The sequence below is a fragment of the Poecilia mexicana genome, unplaced genomic scaffold (genome assembly GCF_051168715.1).
Source record: "Poecilia mexicana isolate PSO_F unplaced genomic scaffold, ASM5116871v1 scaffold_4, whole genome shotgun sequence".
Lineage (NCBI taxonomy): Eukaryota > Metazoa > Chordata > Actinopteri > Cyprinodontiformes > Poeciliidae > Poecilia > Poecilia mexicana.
The window spans coordinates 6,812,734-6,832,588 of record NW_028263373.1 but is presented as its reverse complement, the minus strand read 5'-3'; the positions used below and the strand labels follow the sequence as shown (position 1 = coordinate 6,832,588).

At 41.3% G+C, this 19,855-nt stretch overlaps 2 protein-coding genes across 3 annotated transcripts; one reads left to right on the top strand and one right to left on the bottom strand.

The window, feature by feature from the left end:
• Nucleotides 1-2,022: 2,022 nt before the first annotated feature.
• Nucleotides 2,023-13,872, bottom strand: vamp4 (vesicle-associated membrane protein 4). Of its 2 annotated transcripts, XM_014992340.2 has the most exons (9): nucleotides 13,731-13,868; nucleotides 11,161-11,277; nucleotides 10,324-10,425; nucleotides 8,810-8,856; nucleotides 7,943-7,993; nucleotides 6,623-6,723; nucleotides 3,767-3,846; nucleotides 3,226-3,277; nucleotides 2,023-3,130 (listed from the first exon to the last, which is right to left on the bottom strand). In XM_014992340.2, exons 2-9 carry the CDS (start codon nucleotides 11,161-11,163, stop codon nucleotides 3,102-3,104), a joined length of 465 nt encoding a protein of 154 aa, XP_014847826.1. In that variant the 5' UTR covers nucleotides 11,164-11,277; nucleotides 13,731-13,868; the 3' UTR covers nucleotides 2,023-3,101. The 2 variants fall into 2 exon arrangements, with proteins under 2 accessions (XP_014847826.1, XP_014847833.1); XM_014992347.2 differs by lacking the exon at nucleotides 11,161-11,277 and having other exon boundaries at nucleotides 13,731-13,872.
• Nucleotides 13,873-13,913: 41 nt separating this feature from the next.
• On the top strand, nucleotides 13,914-15,782 carry rangrf (RAN guanine nucleotide release factor). Its single transcript, XM_014992318.2, has 3 exons — nucleotides 13,914-13,995; nucleotides 14,754-14,899; nucleotides 15,020-15,782. The coding sequence occupies exon 3, from the start codon at nucleotides 15,043-15,045 to the stop codon at nucleotides 15,625-15,627; it is 585 nt and encodes a 194-aa protein (XP_014847804.1). The 5' UTR covers nucleotides 13,914-13,995; nucleotides 14,754-14,899; nucleotides 15,020-15,042; the 3' UTR covers nucleotides 15,628-15,782.
• Nucleotides 15,783-19,855: the final 4,073 nt, after the last annotated feature.

Below are 19,855 nucleotides of genomic sequence, written 5' to 3'. Positions count from 1 at the left end.
AGGCGAGCTCATTCAATAACAAATGCTTTCGCTCACAGTAAAAGGTAAGCACTGTTATTTCTAACCGTTTTATGGAAAGAATAATAATTTTGAGAACCCTTATTGGTTCTCAAAATGAGGCACCTCAAATGACCAAAATCGCATTATATCTCACACGTTGTTTTTATTTAATATAAAAAAACGAAGCAAAAATCTATAAAAAGGGGAAAGGAAAAAGTAATTAAGTAGGTAAGTACTCACTGTTTCCAAAGGAATTTGGAGGGTAGGGAGCAGTCATGTGTAGCTCGTAAGAATGCACTGAGTAAGTAAAGATATGCTGGTGGTCATTGGCTCGGGGAGTTTATGAGCGTTCACGTGCGCTAACTCAAAGCAGACAAGAAAAATTACATCTATGATTGATGCTATCCATCAGTTTGGAAACTTTATGATTGTCAACAAACACAAAAAAAAGGACAATCTTTCCAAGAGTTGACAGGAAGATATGCAAATGAGCTGATTAGAAAGGAATTCAGCAAGAAGTTCCTGAGCTCAGATCCTGGCCTGTGGGTTTTAGAGGCTCTCCTTATGTATGTCTGTGTTCTCCTGAGGGACAATGAAGTAATTATGCCACCTCCAGCTGTTATAAAAATGCTGCGTGTATCCAGCAGGACTTAAAAGAAATTTGATTTTGCAATTTAATGCCTTAACATTGGGCCTCTGTCTCTTTGAGAAGTTCCTGCTCTTTCCAGAACTCTGCGTTCAGCATCTCAGCAGCGTTCATCTATCAAGGCTTTACAAACGTTCATGGGAGAAGTAGCTCCTACAATGAGCTCAGCAGAGGCGCATCTCCACCAGGTGTTGGCTAATTGCTGCTGGCTAGTCTGGAGGAGCAGAGTGTGGGGAGTCGAAATCCCTGAAAACTGGAGCTCTGTGGAGGAGCTGCGTATTGAAGGTGCCACTTGGTTTCCCCCCCCAAGCGTTTTACGAATCTGAATGATTGCCAAGGGAGATTCAAAGATTTTACAAACAGGTATGAAACGTTTTTGATTAGGGAACAACTCTATAACGCGATGCAATGCTCAAAAAGTCGACTTTATCTTATAATGCCCCTTTTACCATGACAGACTGGGAGATGCCCTTGCATGCAACACCCTGTCCAATGAGTTGAGATTGAATTAAGGCTTTTAACGCATCTTTACTATGACTTTCCATAAATATGGCTAGCACTATATGCACAAACAAAACCCGTCAAGTTCTGGAATCATGAAGCCCGTTACCATTTCAGCTCTCATCTAACGTACTGAACTTTAGGAACTGGTAAGGATCAAAAAGTCTTTAATATGCGCCAATCCATAAAACCTTAAACCTGAAAGAAGGTCTGCTTACTTTGAGTTTCTTTGACCTATGACCTTTCTGGAGTGTTGGCTGATTTATAGGTGCTGGTGCAACCAGGGGGGGAGGGGTTCTGAACAGCTTTACCTACGCCTGCTTTAATCAACATCCAAACAATGCGTAGCAGATTAAATTACCGCTTCGACTTCAGAGCGGAAACAAAGCCATCGTCCCTGTTGTGTGCATCAGCACCAGATGTGACCCCTAATGTCCAGCCGCCGTATATCAACAAAGCAAATTGTCCCTCGGGGCCAGTTTAATGTCTGTTCCTGCAGCGGAGTTGGGCAGTTCTGGCTCGGTGCGGGGCACAGTGGCCCGTGTGTGTGTGTGTGTGTGTGTGTGTGTGTTCGTGCCTGCGGTACTGGGAGGAAGAAAGGCCGAGGGTCTGTCAGAGCAATAACGCTTCATGGGCTCCAGACCCTGCAACTTTAGTGCCATCTGGGGACTCCACGATGCCAGTAAAGTCAGGAGCCAGCAACAGTCGGATAAATGAGGAGATAAAAGTCCTGGAATTTTGCAAGCTCTGCAAGCTATTGGACACTTAACCTGTGCTTAAAACTTTAGGGATGGCATGACGATTGTTTCTTTTTTTGACTTCATCCACTTTTTCCTACTGCTGATTCTAGTTCAAACCAGAACAAACCAGACGTATTGCCCTTTAATATCACTTTATTCCAGAGCAAAAGGAATCACAGTCTTCCAATGCAATGTCACAGAGTACTGTACAGTATCGTTACAGAATCCATATTTACAAGCTAAAATAAATTACACAAAAATAATCAAATTACCATGTAGACTTTAACCAATCACAACTACACCTATGGTTTCCATCCACATTACGTAAGACCTTCCATCTCAGTCATAACAGTACAGAGATAAACCGTCCCCCTCAGTAGCAAATACCAGCACTCATTCAGAACTTCATAAAACAGAAATAATAGTGACAACCTAAGAAGGAAAGTAAGCAAAAAGCAGCTTTAAACCGAACAGAACCGTTTGCAGAGTTGGGAGTAAATTGAAAACCTGAACAGCTGTGATCAAAGGAGCCCAGAGATCAGCACAGTCCTGCAGGAAGTAAGAGGTTTAGAGCACAGAACGGTGAACAGACATTCAGAATGTGGCTGTTTTGGTTTCCCATTGTTCTTTTCTTCACATTAAAACAAAAAAAGAAAAAAAAAAACCTCAGATGAGACTCAGATGTCTTCTCGCTTCGTGCGGGAGAGAATTTTAAAAATGTGCTTTGTACTTCTTAGGTGTCCCCTTTAAAACCGTCTCTCCTGTTGGTATTTGAGATGCACATGTGGGAAGACATCAGAGGTTCATCTGCTCGGAGTTTACAGCCTCTTCATGCGAGGCTGCTGCAGCAGATTCACAGGAGATAAACTAATGCAGACTGTCGGATTCCCCCAGTCCTGGAGAATTTATCTGAGATGCAACACGAAGGACAAAGGCCCAAAACCCCCACTGCCTTGCGATACGTCTCATGGCACGAAGCGCTCCCTTTACACGGACAACATGGCCAAAATAAAAGTCAATGTTTTTGCTTTCCCTCAACTTCATCGAGCAGAACTGATCTCGGATCAGGATATGACTGTAAGATCAGAACTGAGGGTGAAGAGGAGAACTCTGAAGACGGTTTGGACAGCGTCCCGGTGAGTGCCAGATGAGAGATGAAGATGCAGGTCGGCCGGGGGGCATCGAGGAGGAAAAGTCCACCTCATCCTCATCGGTCACTTACGATATCGAAGGATTACTGGAACTGGAAAACAGAAGGGGGGCGTAACATTAAAGGCGACAACTGCATGTCTGTAGGTTTCAACTCTGCTGAAGTTTATAAGACATCCAAATACTCACTGATGATGATCAGCAGAAGAGCGACAACTACCAGTGCAATGATCATCCTCATCTGTTGGGGAAATGAAACATTTGCCTCAAAACAAAACGTGGACAAAAGCCAACACATAAGTCCTCAGATTATTAAGGCCGACGCAGATCGTTATATAATAACTGGAATGTGATGCATGGTTTGTTCTTTTTATTTCACAAACATTTTTGACTCTTTATTCAATACTTTTAGAGACTCAAAATGTTTCCCTTTCTTTGCAAAACAGCTGAGTGAGACTGGATCGAGAGCATCAGGTTATAAGACTTGCCACAGATTCTCAACTGGATCCCCACACCATGATGCTGCCGCCACCATGGCCCACCATGGTGAGTTCAGTGTTAGTTTTTCACCACACATATAGTTCTGACAAGAGGTGGAACCCAATTTCCTCCTTCCTTTCTGGCTTTATTTAACACACACACACCCCCCCCCAAAAAAATCTTAATTTTATTTATTTCTTTTTTTTATGTTTGTGTATTAATATAGTCTGAAAACAGACGGATAACCCACCTTCATGTCTCTCCACCACATCCTCCTGTGCAGCTGTTTGGCTCTGCTGCTGAACGCAGACGCGTGGTCCGACAAGCTCTCTGCACCACGATGCGACCGCAGCGCAGAGCCAGGGAGCACACAATGAGAGACAACAGGACAAAAAAAGGACAAGTCAGTCACCGAAAAGACAAACAGGTTTCACTTAAGGCGTTAGATACACCGGCTTTACTGCTCTGGGTAAATGCGACATCTTTTAAAGACAGCTCTTTTGGCACGGCCTCTTACATTTCCAAAATAGCAACATTTCCTCCAGCTTCCTCGTCGTTACATCTCCCCGCCGCCAGCTCGCCCCCGCGCTGCGGTCTGTTTCTGCGATATCGTTGTTAACGTGGTGTCTCTGAATGTTAACAGGAGGGTTATGGCTCCCTAGCGTGCGGCGCTGCTCACCCTCGCTCTCTCCTGTTTTTTGCGTCTGCTGTTTCCATCTCCGTGTTTACGACCCGTCGCTACTACAAAGCGACGCGCCCACACAGGGACTTCTGGGAAGGCGCTCGTTAATCCCGAGGAATTTGACAACGGGTCACCTGTTCGCGCGTACGCGGCGAGGTGTCAGCCGGAGCGCGCCGCGTCGCTCATGTACAGACAGCCTTTAAGGACGAGACTCGCGGTCGAGACGGGCCATAAGTCACAAACGCGTCGCATAAACAAGCAGAGAAGAATGTCCTCCAGATGTGCATCGTTGTTTTGGCAGGCAGGTCAACATGACGGAGCGGAGCGCCTGTGTAGCGTGTGTGTGTGTGTGTGTGTGTGTTTGTGTGTGTGAGTGTGTTGTCGATGCACGAGACAGGAAACAAACACGTGGATTTCAGCATCGTGTCTTCATCAGTGAGGTGAAACAACCGTGGTTGCTTTGATTGAAGCCTGGCTAGTGCGTAAATGTTATGTAACGGAGGGAAGTCAACACAACAGAGAGAGCAAGAGTTGTTAAGAGTTTTCAGATGGACAGCTGGGAAATCACTCAGAACCTGAACACAAAGTGAACAGCGCGTATTTACACAGAGACATCTACTCACTACAAGGGAAAGTGTCTTTAATCAACCATGAAAATCATGATGTTTAATCTAGCTGTAATGTATTATTGTCTATTCGAGACTATGTGAAAACCCTTGTAGGGGCTCCTTCACGATCTGATGAAGTGGCACTTCCTTGGAACAAAGGAACAACTATTTGAAAGAAAGTTTACTCTTTCTTTACTGTTTATCTTCCTTTTACATGGCAACTTGTGATGCTGACTTTTCCCGAGCAACCTTGACCTGCGGTGTGCCTCAGGGGTTAGTAGTTGGACCTGTACTTGACTTTTCTCTCTGTGTACCTCTTGTGTTTCTTACCACTGCTATGCTGATGACACACAGGTTTACCCTTCCCTAAAGCCAGATGATCTTCCAACTCTCAAGAGCTCCACACTCATGCTTAGCAAATATTAGCAAATTTGAAACATATTTCTAACAAAAAGGGAAAAGGCCCCACGGCTATGTTTTTCCAGGTAGCATTAAACTATCATTAAGGTCATAAAATAATGTTTTCTGTTATTGTTGGACCGGATTCTAGTGGAGACGCCTCACAAATGCATCACACTTTAATTATTTTTGTCAATATTTACAGATCTGTTTTTTCTGGGGTTTTTTTTGGAGGTTTGGCCAGAAGTTTTTAATATGATGGAGATGTTAAGAGTTTCCTGGCCTCACCCCAAAAGCGTCCATGTTTTAATCTCCGAACAATCTATGACTTTTTTGCCTCGTTACATGCTGTTCCCTTACGCATAAAAACAAACGTCCTCCATCGTCAGACTTTTACTAGATGTGTGAGCGAGCCGGTTCCCGTTGAATGGGAGGCGCTCCCACTCTCATTAAATCCATCATAACACCGAATAGTGTCGTAATCATTCACCTCTTTGTCTGCAGACAGCTCTCCTTAATAATTGTCCACATTTTCCGAACAGATGCTCCCCTTCCCACGCACCCTCAGAAAATTTATTTTACCCCCAACCAATCAAATCCTGGTTCTTTCTACAGAATCTCAGTCTTTCTTGGACAAAAATGGTTTCTTTATGCCCAGACGTCGTTTGAAAGTGTCAATCCCAAGCAAGCTCCACAGAAGGAAAAGAGCAAAGAGTAGATTTGTAGTAATCATAGTTGAGAAAAGAAAGATTTCAAGGATCACTTCCTTTGTTAAAGCATCCATCCTGCTCTTTTGCAGTCACTAGAGAATTCGCTCATAGACAAGTAGCTTTAAGAGTCATTAGATCTAAACCTTAACATTAATAAATGATCGGTAATAATGTTTAGGTTTAGATCTGGACAGTGTACTGTCTAATTTTAGCTGCTTGTAATACTGTAGCACCTATTTAACTCTCTTAACTCTCGCTGAGGCATTATTTTGTTCATTCTGCACTGAGACGTCCAGGTGGTCCCAAGGACGAAACAGGACTCGACCCAGCATGACGAATCCTAAATCAGGCAGATAATGCTCTAAAATCCGCCATCTTTTGCAGTAGTTGTAACTTCAAACCTTTCACTGCCTGGTAATTTGAGGATTTTTTTTTTCTTTTTCCAACAAATAACCCTAATTATATTAATTGTGTTTTTCTCTTAAATTGGAAGCACATTGCAGAGAGTCTCAGTCCCACTCAGGCATTTCCTTGTTGACGTTGTGCGCTCTCAGGGCCCGACGGTTCTAATTGCAAAGTAAATGTTAGTAAAAACAACACAGATACATGCTCTGTGGACTCGACTCAAGTGGATGAAAAGCACAAACGACCCGCACACGCGCAGAAACCAAAAAAAAAAACAAAGTACGACAGAAGGTGCGGCTCACCGGACTTGTCCTGCAGGTCATCGAGGCGTTCGCCCCTCTCTATCACCTTGGAGATGTTCTCCTGCATCACGTCAATCACCTCGTCAACCTGGGACTGCACGCTGAGGACACAAATTAAAGCAGGACACATATGGAATGATAATTAAAAATAAAAGTATATTTGTTGCAAATATCTAGAGTTATTGCCTTGTTGAAAAAGAAGCGCTAGCACTTCTGGTTACTCCTGATCTACTGTATTAGCATTTTGAGGATTCAAATTAAAATTAAACTGAAATAATTTTCTATTTATGTGATGTCATGCAAAAGCAGATGCATAAAAGACTCCAGTCAGGAATTGGAAGGGGGTGGCATAAGAAAACAGGCGGCCGTCGCAAACACCCGAGGAATTTCACGGCCCGGGTTCAGACAGGCGGACTCATTGAACAGCCTGGACTTCTTATATTCCTGCACTCAGTAATGACGGCGTCTAATTTCACGTGGGCACGACTGTGACAGACTGCAAGGTATGGAGCGAGCGTGACGAAACAGCTCCGCGTGCCAGACGGTCTCAACAATGACCTCCTCTGTTCTCCAGCTGTCTGCGAGGCGCTGGTAAAGATCGAAGCAGAGCCTGCGCGATAAATTCTCTTGCACAATATCCTAACAACCGGCCACTTCTGGTAAACACGCCGGAGCCGCGGTTACGTAACGGCAGCTTCAAAAAGTGTGGAGCCGCTACCCCCGGCCCCGGGGCTCTACAGGGTTCGGGCACTTTTCCCACAGTAAAATCCGAGCGTTTTCGAGTGTTTTCAAGGTGGCTTTTCAAACTTTTCTGGCACCACCAGCGTCTGGAGATGAAAACAATACAAATGGACTGAAGAAGAAAAAAAAGATAGTTTCAGTTCAATGTTATATGGCTTCATTTATTACTGTTACTAATAATATCTTGTGAGAGTATTCCACATTCTACAGCAGAGACGAGATTTGTCTCCTTTACACATGTGACTGGTCCAAGAAAACTACAAAACAAATCTCTAAATTGTTTGAGATTTTTCAAATAGAAATAATTTTGGCAATTCTAACTGGCCTAAAACAAGAGATGTTTGGTGTGATTTAACTTCACACACTGAGGGAAAAAAATGTGTGTGTCCTTTTATTATCCTTCAAATATCTGTTTTCAGTCGTTTATAACAAGTATTATCAAGCACTTTTAAGGACTTTGTACAGAAACCAACCGGTTTCCAAATCTTGATAAGACATAATTGAAATTCAATCATTTTCAAGGATTTCAGAAACACATACATAACCTGTTTTTAGCTGCGACGAGGAACCCGTACTTACTGCTTCATTTTGTCATTCTGAGGTCCAAATCTGGGTCCAGTTGGACCTCTCCTGGGGAAAAAAACAAATAAAATGTTAAGAAAGTTAAAGTTACCAGGTAATGTTTGAGTTGGGTCACTCAGGAAATCTAAACTGCATTCTAAGATTAAGAACTGAGGTGCACAAGAATTTAGTTATTGTAGTTTTCCTCCAATTCTCACATGGTCAAATGTATAAATACACCCCTACTAATACTTGGTTAAAATTCCAAACTAAAATGAGATTAACCACTAATTTTCACTGTGGTTCAGCAGGTCGGGGTGCATCCCAGAGCCTCTTCTCTTCCCATTTACACAGATTAAAACATTTCAGGTAGCCCTCTGTTCTTTATTTTATCCAACTGTTGAATGCACATGTGCTCAGGAGTTTCTGCAGGTTTCACCAACTCACATTTACTGCTTTTTAAGACCCCTACTAATGGAATTTATGACCTATATCTCCACAGAAATGCACCATATAAGCGGTAAAGCATCTCGCAGCATCTTCAAGTTTGCAACAGTTTGCAGCTTTTGGTAGTTTCCGTTTTGTTTGTCCCAGTTTGGATTGCACGAGTGAAACTTGGACACATAGCTGTGTGTGTTCCAACTGGAAAACTATTCCAAACTGGTTTTGGAAACGGATGAAACAGGATAACGGTTCGCATCTGAGAAAGGCCCTGACCTCAGCTCTATTGAACATTCACAGGCTATGCTTCACAGAAAAGCAAATCATTTAAATCAGTTCTACAATTTTTGTGATGAAAAATGAACAAATATCCAGTTAGGGCTATGCCAAGAACTGGTTGATGGTTACAGAAAGAAAAAATCATATATTCCAACACAAACTCACAGAAAAAAGTCTTCCTCTTCATCAGAGTCTTCCTCCAGCAGATTCCTCTGTCGACAAAAAAATAAAATATTGCGGCTCAGATAAAGACAAGATCAAGATGAGGGATCCTTGGAGTTGAGAACTCTGATATCAAAATAAAAGGTGTTTTTTTTCCCCCCTCTAAAACACTATTCCAATGTGTATTTTTCTTTTCTTATTAACATGGATAAATTCAGTTTAGAGTTTAATAGATGAACACCCGTTTATGTGGATTGCTTTGTTTCGGGACACTACCAGGCACGCGGCGTCTCGTCTTGTCTGGTGGATGACAGGGTGTGGTTCATCCGAGGCGCTCGGTGGTGATGCTGCTGATGCGGCAATAGAAACATTTCCGTACAATACGGCTGAAATAAGCGATCGATAGGAACCTTTTTCCTTTTGCTCCTCTGAAGGCAAAGCCAACAGTGGGATCAATCTGTGATGACTGGACGTCATCTGTGCATGCCAAAGCTCAATCCCCTGAACGTCGTCTAACTCCGAGCAAAAACAATCAATATGCTGGGAAGTCAAAGTTAATCTAAATCAATTCAAGTAAGAACAATACAACATTCATGAGATCTTAAAGTTGATTATTCTTCTAAGGCACAGTCTTGGCCCAAAACCTCTGAATGCTTTAATCTGGGCACAATCTGTGTTTTTGTGTAAAATCCTATTCAGAGAAGAAGAAAAAAACAACAAAGCAAAAAGCATCTAAACAGCTGCATTAAATACTCATAGGAGCGGACGGGAGAAGAAAAACAAAACTCAACTCTGCTTCGATGGAGTTTCTTTTATGTGTATGAGTAGTTTAACAAACAACATTCCATTTTATAGAAGCTGCATCCATTACCGTCGTCTTCCGAGCACTTCAACGCTACAAAGAGCAGAGAGCGACGAGGAAGGACCCGCATACCTCATCAGACACCCAACGCACGTTCTACACACGCCTCATTTTCTTTGCAGGTCATCTGCAAGAAATCTGAAAAGATGGCGGCCACGTGATCGTAAAGCTCTTCATGAGCGCGAGGGCTAACGCTCTCCTTCTGCGCGACCTCTCTCCTGGTACCGGAGATGGGAGGAGAACTGGTAGTAATTATCAAAAGCAGAAAACTAGAAGGAGAGGAGGATGTTACACAAGCATCCCACCCCCAAAACTCCCCCCCGCCCACACACACACACAGTAAGTGTGGCTTTGATCCGAGCTAAAAACAACACAAAAGAAGAAGGGGATGGGTGAGGAAGAGGAGGTGGGACAGGATGAGAAGCCTGATGAGGAGCAGATATTTGGCCGCGAGACTTTTCTGGAGACTCCACCGCGTCGCCAACATTTTAATTGTTTGTTTGCTGCTTGATCTAAACGGCGATTTCTATTTATTCCGTCTCCCTCTTCCGTCATTGTGTGCGTTTGCTTCTGTCACTCCTTGTTTACTCGAGCCCTCCTGACAAACCAGAACCCCAAAAACAAGTTATGTTTTTCCACTGCGTCCGGACCTCACCCTCTCGCTGCGGACGGACCCGGTGACCTCGTCGTCGTTGAGGTGTCGCTTAAACTTGGGGGGCATGTTGTCTTCGGGCTGCTCCTCCCGTTCTGGCTCCCTCTGTGGGATAGGAGGAGAAGATCACCAGTTTGGACAGAAAAGAGGGAGAGAACGGTCTCGAGAGAAAACGAGTTAGCTGTCGATGCTGCCAATTGATCTAGCTAAAACATAAAGATCGACTTATGAAGTCAGTTATTCGAAGGGGCATCTCAAGAAATTAGAGCTAATCAATAATTACCAATATCGACTGATATTAAATGCTTATATTTTGATACGTTTTTCAGCCGTATCGTCCAGCCTTAACCTTTCAAGGAATAAGTCTCTATGTTATGCATTACATAAGTATAATATATCAACTGAATTACTGAAATAGGTTCAATTTTGCTGATATTCTCAGAATTTGTATGAATTTGTATAGCTTTAAAATTATTTTTAATTTTACATTTTCTGACAGATTTAAAACTAAGATTTACTGGTTATAAAAAAAAGGAAATGTCATCACTGCTATGGATGCCACTGGGCCAAAAAAAAAAAAAAAACATGCTGTCCTTCCAAAAAAACATCCTTGAATCTCATTTTGGGTGCTACGTCTTCCAAAGAGGTGGGGGGAAAAAAAAGAAGAACACACAAACACATCTCAATAAAATCCCTCTGTGACACTGAGCTAAAAAACATGTGACCCGAGCACAACAAGCAATCATCCGAGGGGCAGGGAAAAATGCTCATTCACACACCATACACACACACACACCATACACACCACCCCATTTCTCACTGCGACAGTAAGACTTGTACCATTGATTCCGGTTAAGTCTGATACTTTCTTAACGTCCGTTTCTGGCGTTGCGTTTGGAAAAAAAACAGCCTTTCCCCAGCCAAGAGAGCAGAGGGGAGGAGAAGCAGGGGACAGATCTGAAGAAAGTGAAGAAACACAGAGAGAAACAGGAGACTGCAGGCCGAGCTAAAGAGACGACTTACAGAGACAAATGCACTAAATTCAACTAAGTTCTTTGAAAGCTGCTACCAATGAAAAACACTGCAGAATTTACATCAAAGAGCAAAAATTGCTTAATAATTTATGCTTGTAAAATAGTAATAATTATGAGGCGTTTTACAGATAATAGTCTTACTTAAACGAAAGAGAGGACAGAGTTTCTACACGTCTTTCGTTTGAAAATTATTTTTTTTTTTTTACATTTATTTACCAATTCTGGACATTTCATTTGAAGTAATTTACTTTTAAAACACTCGTGCAACAGACAGATTATTTTCTCTGTACGGTTCATAAAATACACAATAACTTGATGGAGGGGTTGACTTTTGACTCAGCAGCGTAGTGAAGTTCTGTTTCACAACTCTAAACAAAATTACGTCACTTCGAAGTCACTGAGGCTCAGATTTCTCAAATCGGGACAGATTTGGAACTTTGAAATATTTATTCTCTTTGTTAATTAAAAATAATAATAATAAAAGAAATAGCTCTTCCATTGCCTTTTCATTTTCAAATGAGTGTGTGTTAACGTGAGGTCTCTTGGCCAGAAGCTCAGCTTCATTAATGTAATTTCCCTTGGGAATTAATGAAGTATTTCTGACTCGAAGTTGAACTGAATATTATTTATGGAAACATTTAGACAAGGGGTTTCCATCTCCAGTCCTCAAAAGCCAACACGCTGCTTCAGCACGACTGAATAAATGGATGAATCGCCTGTGACGCACGCTGCCAAGTTCTGCACCGGCCTGACTTCACTGCTGAACCAGGAAAACATGAAAACATGCAGGACTCTGACTCTTGAGAACTGGAGTTGGACACTCTTGGTTTGGGTGGATGTGTGTGTTAATGGGCAGCCTCTGTCACATATAATTGTGAAAATGTTGATATCTAAAGTGCATTAAAGTTAAACGAATAAACTCATAAATGCCTCACAAAGTGTGCATGAACACAAAGCACTTGCAAGACACATGGAAATGTTAGTCTCTATCATCATTTTTAAATAAATGTCGTAATAGAAACACATTCTCTTCTGTTTTGAGTTCATTCTCGTATGATATTTTGAGTAATATTGATTAGCAATGCTCACGTATGAGCATTAAGATCAATGTTAGTCATTTTTAACATACTGGTAGCTGTTCAATAAGTACACCTGGGCCGATATTAATGGCCAATGTTTATTTCCATCCTGTTGACATTTGTGTATGCGTTTCTAGACGGGTGGATGTTTGGACATGTCACAGTGATAGTGACATGTCCACTATCACATGTCCACATGTGATAGTGGACACATTCCTTTTAGGTAAAGGGCTGTGGGATGTTTAACTGAAGTAAAGAAGTGATGTCAGCAGTGCGGTCATTATTCATGGTGGCAAAAGAGTACAGAAACATATTCAATATAAATAACATTGGTAAATATCAAATATCAGCCATGATGTCAATATTGGCCTAAATGTTCATATAGGTGCATCGCCTGTATTGACAAAGACATAAATAAAAAAAGCTCAGTTTGATTTATTCCTAGCTTTTATACAATGATGTATTTATTTCTTTAATAGATAAATCATTGTTTATATTTTACTTTTTTTGGAGGCTGCATGTAATAAATTTGACTATTATGCTATATTACCATTGAATGTTGTGATGACAATATTGTTTACAAGAGTAAACCGTATTCTTCATCATTACTCTCATTTCATTCATCTGGATGTTTCATAGATGTTTTCAGCATACAACAATTTTTTAAAATTCTTTTTTAAAACGAGGTAAAAGTTTTTTCTGTTGTTGCATCTTAATGTCAAATTCAAACAGCGTTTTCTTTAAAAGATTAAATGATCTGTTGCCTGAGTGACTCTATATTCAAACATCAATTGCTATTTCTCTTTTACGTACTTTCTATTTCGTTGCTAGTGTCCATCAACTATTATTTTAAAGGCACAATCTGCACAAATTTTCATTGTAAAGCTGTTATAGCTGGTTGTGTCGTCTTGTGAAGTTTGGGTGGTGGGATGCGTGGAGAGCCCAAAACACATCCTATTAAAAGCAGATAGTACAGTAAGATGATTGTTTTTAACCTGCGCATATACTGATTGATTTATGTCACATCACACCCATTTCAACTTTAGCTTTTCATTCAGCTTTGTTTATATTACCCTGACAAAAACCCAGTCGAGTCTCGTTTTCTACAACACACGTAACTTATTACAGAGTTTTAAAGCAGAAACTACCGTAAAAACTAGTCAACTACAAAACGCCACAGAGTAATTACAATATAATAAACCCATGTAAAACAGGCCGCTTCTAGGCTAGGCTAGGCTAAGCTAGCCTAAGCTAAAGTAGGCTAGGCTAGGCTAAGGATGCCAACGTCACCAGCTACCTGCTGTTTGTCCGGAGATCCGCTGAATAAACTCCTCCACACAGAGCTCCTGTTGCCAGTCCAGAAATTTCACACTTTTAGAGGCCTTATAGATCGCTCTAATTCATTTTACAGGCTGTCCTGAACGATGAGACACCGTAATCATTGTGGATGTTAGAGATGTTAGAGATGAGCCTCCGGTCTCTTTCCTCGGTCTGAATCAGCTGACCACACGCAGGAAGTCGCAAACAGCTGGATGAGGAGAGATTGCCGCAGATTTTTGAGGGTAACAAGATTATTTCCGCCACTTCTTTCAGTATTATTTCATATGCTTTTATATGTTCCGGTTCTATCAAATAATATCTTGATCATTTATTGGTTTTCTGTATGTTGTAGTGATTGAATGGAGTAAAATAAACAAAATCGATAGAGTCAACATTGTTCTAATCATTATCAGAAAATACTGATGGAGTCTATCAAATGAAAAAGTTTTCATATATTACAAAATTTAGCTCATATAATTGCAAAATAATAAACCGACTTTTTTTAGGTCATCTTCCTCTAAAGCTGCATGTCTGCAGTCTGATATAATTTCTGATAAATATCTACTATAAGAAATATATTGCTATGTTACCCCCATTTTATTTTTATTTTTAGGTTTTAAAATGAAGAAAAACACAAAACCTTTGCAGAAAAAAAATGTAGACACATTTTATTTTATGGGACGTTGGTATTTGTGGGAAATTGTGTAGAAAAAAACACATATTAATACAGTCAAACCTAGGCCCTAAGAATTACTTGTGGTTCTGGAGCCGCAAGTTTCAGAACCCTGCTAGAAGCTCAATAAATAATCCAGCACTTGAGTCAAAGTATTTTAGTAGTCTGGTTGGTGATGTTTAGGTCACTACCTTAAGCCTCAGGAAAAGTTAAAGAGTGACTCACTACATGAAATCTCAGAAAGCCTTCGATAAATTATAGGGGTTTTTTTATATTGCTTTCCTTCCAGATTTATTAGTTTCCATCTGTCTACTGTTACTCTGTCAGATTTTTATCAGCACGTTTGGGGCTCCACGTCTTCCTCGCCTTCAGGGGGCAGCAGAACGCCTGTTGAACCCATAGAAACCAAAACACGACGCAGAGCAAAGTTTGAACGGGAGTGCATGTGGATATTTTGCACGACCACGCCGCATGTAAGTCAATGTTTATTTCGGTTTTTAATGTGTTTTAATTATTTTACCATGTAGTATTTGTGTGCCTGCAGTCAGTCCTTAATACTCTACGTGTTAGCTGATGTTTCTCTTCCTCGGCAGCTGTTTTTATCCCTAAAAGTGAGATGCAGACCGCAGCAGGAGTGGGCTCTCCTCAGCTTCGCCCTCTATTTGGCGGAGCTCTGTCGGCGGTCGTCCCCTACAACGTCACCGATATTAGCGAGCTGAGGGAGATCCCGGACAACCAGGAGGTGTTCGCCCACCCCCACACCGACCAGAGCCTGATCGTGGAGCTGCTGGAGTACCAGGGCCAGGTGGCCGACCAGGACGCAGCCAGGTACCACTTTGAGGACATCGCGGGCAGCAACAAAGCTCATGAACCAGGGGCCTTCGAAGTGAGTGACGTTGTGGCCCAACCCAAAGCCGAGGTGTCCCTGTCGGAGTGCAGCAGCGCCTGGATGCTGAAGGGGACACAGTGTGTGTCCAAGTTCAACGAAGAGGCCAGGAACACGGTGAGCATTCACTTGGGTCTGCTCCGCCTGCCGCAGTTCTCCACAGATATCCTGATAACCTTCAACGACCCGCAGAGCATCAGCCCCGACAGCAGCAGCGCCTCTGCAGCACAGACGCACAGAGAGCCGTGGACCGTGGAGGACTTCCGGCGCACTTTACTGTCTCTGACTTTGCACGACTCTGGCCTGTTTGGCTAGAACTTTCATCTCTTGCACCACCAGACTCGGTCTATTTATTGTTTTTTTCTCACACACGTTATAGAACATACACGATTTTGAGAACTAGAGATCATAGTTGAAATACCTTCTTCTTTTTTTTCCTGGCAGGCAAATTAAATTATAATCAAACTTCTTGTCATGTGGTCATGGCTTTTGTTATAAATGATGTTTCATGTAACTCTGACCTGTGACTGACTGGCACGCAAACATCCCCTTTAATATCCATTCTACTCAGCATTAAAAACGACATGCTCGTACATCTGAATAAGCATGATAGAAGTTCATGCCAGCTGCAGTTGCAAAAGCATCAGTTTGTTGACATTTTGTAAACCACAAACTTCAGATTGTTTCCTAAAATCTTATGCAACACACCACCTCACGTTAGTGCATAATTGTTGAGTGAAAGGGAAATTATGTGTTCATTTTCATTTCTATTTTGGTCCCTGTAAACATAACCCAGGGCCACTAATTGACTTCAGAAGTAGCATATGTAAATTATCCTTACTAGAATGACTCCAGTTCTTCTGTGATTTTTGCTAGAGAATAAGCAACATCGTGAAGATCAAGCAACTTTAGGTGAATGAGGGAGAAAGTTGTGGCAAAGTTTAAAGCCAAGTTAAGTTCTTCATTCCAAATTTTGAACATCTTACGAAGAGTTCTTTAAAATATTTAAAAGCATAAAGAGTACAACACTGAAATCCTAAAAATCCCACTGTTGTCCCCCAAAAAAAGAAAAAAAACGCGATGGAAGGTATTTTGGTCAGATAAGATCAAAATAAAAATTTTGATTAACATACCCAAAGATGTAAATGTAGAAAAACTAACACTTACACTGGGCTTTTATTGTATCTTTTATAATTCTAGTTTATTGTCACAATAAATTCCAATTAATATTTGGGGAAAAAAAAAACTGCCCGTATTGTCTGGATTGTTAGGTTTACGGTTTATCTCCACCGTTTGTTCAATGGGATCAATAAAGTATTTTTGAATAAATAGCAAATTTGAAAATGATTAAATGCAGCTACTGAGTGCAGATTAGAGACACAAATCACAATTCTTTATGTGGCTCCTAAAGAAGTTTTTTTGGTTACAAATCTGTGTTTTTCAAGAGCTTTGTGGGGCTATGATTGCTGTACTGTAAAGAAAATGTCATAAATAGTTCTAATCATCACTTTTGTTATTATCACAATAGAACCTCAAACTATCATGATAAAACTTTAAGTCCATGTCACCCCCCCTACACTGCCCAGGGCGTCATGCTAGCACTATATGTTTTTCTTCAGCAAAGACGAGGAAGCTCAGAGTTGATGGAGCTAAAACATGAGCAATCCTGTAAGAAACCTCTTTAAGCCTACAAAAGACCTGAGAATGAGAAGGACAAAAACAGAAAATGTTAGATTTTTATGTTAAACATTAATTAGAAAGACAGACATTTATTCTACCACAAACTGACAAGTTTTCTATAAAATATAATAGAAATACAGTTTCTAATGAGTAATAATTAGGACAACTGGATATTTGTGCTTGGCTGCGGTAGGACCGGGCCTGATCATCACCATAGAATCATTATGAATTCTACCATGTATCAGAGGGTGCTTGGGAAAAATATGAGACCATCTGTTAAAAAAAACAAAAAAAGTAAAAGCTGAAGCAGAATACGTCCCTGCAGCACGACAACGACCCAAAACCTGCCAGGAAATCCACCGAGGACTGGTTGAGAGTTAATGGAAGAAATGAAAAGTCCTGGAAATGAGACCGAGCCCAGACCTCTTTTCTTTACAGACTCTGTATAATAGTTCTTAATCATTAATTTATTCAACACAATCTTTGTTTACTTGAACCAGTGTGGGTTTTGATGCGTGTGTGTGCTACAGAAACGCCAGGTAGATGCGGAACTGTGCGTCAACCGGGTCGTGGCAGAAACACATTCTGGCCCAGAGAGACTCTTTAGAAGTGCACTTAAACCATTACCTCCCATCTCAGATTATATTATTAGTCCGGTTAGTGACTGCCAGCTTGGACTCCACAGCTTAAATCACCATATTTCTAAGAGTACAGTGGTAATACAAACTGTATCAACAGTAAAAGTTCATATTAGTTAAGGGGAAATGTGATCACACAGATGAGGAGGCGGAAAAAGGTAAACTGTAAGTACTAAACCACTAAACTGAGTGTTTCAGTGCTCTGGATTTGGCCATAAACAGAGAGCAGCCTGGGGATGGCTCTCAGCAGGAATATGTATTAGGTCATGTGTTTCCATCATTCACAGCAGCGGGTCGTTGTGGAATAATTCATCCTTCTGAACCTTTTAAATGTCTTGGAGAGACTTCATTCACGAGAGAGTTTGTTGAAACGCAAAATTTATGGGACGGAAAATGGACGCCGCTTTGAAAGGTGAAACCAGTCTTTTCGGATTTGAAGTCACGCAGAACATAATTCGAGCCGTTTTAAAAGGACGAGGTTCAATCATTATAAAGGGGGGGAGGGGGAAAGTCAAGTTTCAGCAGGCGTTTACTGTTTTAATAAAACTTGCCACAGCGGGAGACGGCAGGTAAGTCTTGCATACCAGCTAAAAGGAAGTGCAGCTTGTCTCCCCAAAGCCACATCAAACCCTCCTCTTCCTCTGGCTTAATCCTAATGGATTAAAAGCTCATAAAGTCAGGCATCCTTTTCTCCTGGAGCAACACATTCCTTTTAGCAAAACACAACATTGTAACAGCAAAGTCTCCTTCAGATCACTTTGGATAAACCGGCCATTACTGCCCCTGTTTGTCGTAAAGTTGATAATGTCCTTGTTTTCTGGGCCTGATTGAAGAGGTTTCGGGGAAAATGCATCCAAGCTAATGTCTGGAGATGGTTTTCCAAACTCCATCAGGCTGAGGCTTTTCCGGAGCTTTAAAAACATCATCAAGTTTCCCCGACTCGTAATCACAGCAATCATTTTTAAATGCTGTCATGATGGTTTATGTCCCGACTACCGAAAATGTAGCCAACATATCCGCGCCAAAAGGATGTGAGTATGAATGCTAAACATGCTTTGCTCCAGTATATCTGATACTTGCTGTAAAACAAACTGGTTTTCATTAGTCAAGCAAAATGCATGAGGTTTTACTGAAACATAGCAGCTTGTCAAGACATTTCTTCACTAAAATGCTCCAGTTTTACAGTAACACATTTCATATCTTTGATATGCTTCTGGCATATTAACCCAGAGCCAGCCTGAAGCATAAACAAACTGAGAGAAGTTTGATGGTTTTTTTTTAGGGTTTTGGCCCATCTTTTGTAACTCTAATAACTTCAACTTTTCTGAAGAGGCTTTCCACAAGGTTTATGGTGATGCTTATGGGAATGTTTTTTTTGACAATTTCTTAATTTATAAGGCCTGACTCAGTCCTTGCTTCATATTTATCCCAAAGGTGCCCTGTTGGGTTGATGTCAGGACTGCGTTTCTTTTTTAACCTTGCGTCGTGCGCTTGTGAGCAGTTGTGTTGGAGCAAGGATCCTGAAACTGTTCCTACAAAGTTGGGAGCATGAAATTGTCCAAAATGTCTTGGTTGTTTTGATCGTTGGGTAAGTTATTGAGTTTATATGCTGACACAACGTATAAGCTAGAAGAACCAGAACTGTACCAATATAAGTATTCCAGACATTCAGCTGTAAGAAGTTCCAACTGGTCTAAAAGAAAACATGTTTATGAGCTTGACTCACATCCTCAGTGCTTCTAATAGGCATCAGTCACAGGTGAATGCATAGTTCCTGTTCAGAGAACATAGTCATTTTGTACCAAATCTCTTCTGGTATCACTGTGCTATGTCCACTGAACACCCCACTGTCCCCTTCAGGGACCGTCTCCTTCCAAACATCCCTCCCTCCATCTTGTCTTGGACTCCATCCTGAACAACTTTCTGCTTCTCGTGCCAAAATCCACGGGCCCAGCCTTAGAAACAGAGGGATCTGCTGCTCTCATCAGGACCCTGGAGCTTTTCATTTCATGAATTATGGTCTTCTCTGAGTCTATCTTTGTCAGTCCCAGGAAACTAAAACTCAAACAGGCGACTTGGAGATTCTACTTTGGCACAGCAGAGCAAAACTGGAGGAAGTGATGGCTGCCTTTAAAAAAAAAAAATACCTTAGTTATTTTAATCATGGTTTTTATAAATAAAACATATCCCAAAATGATTTGTGTCAAAGATTAACTCACAAAATA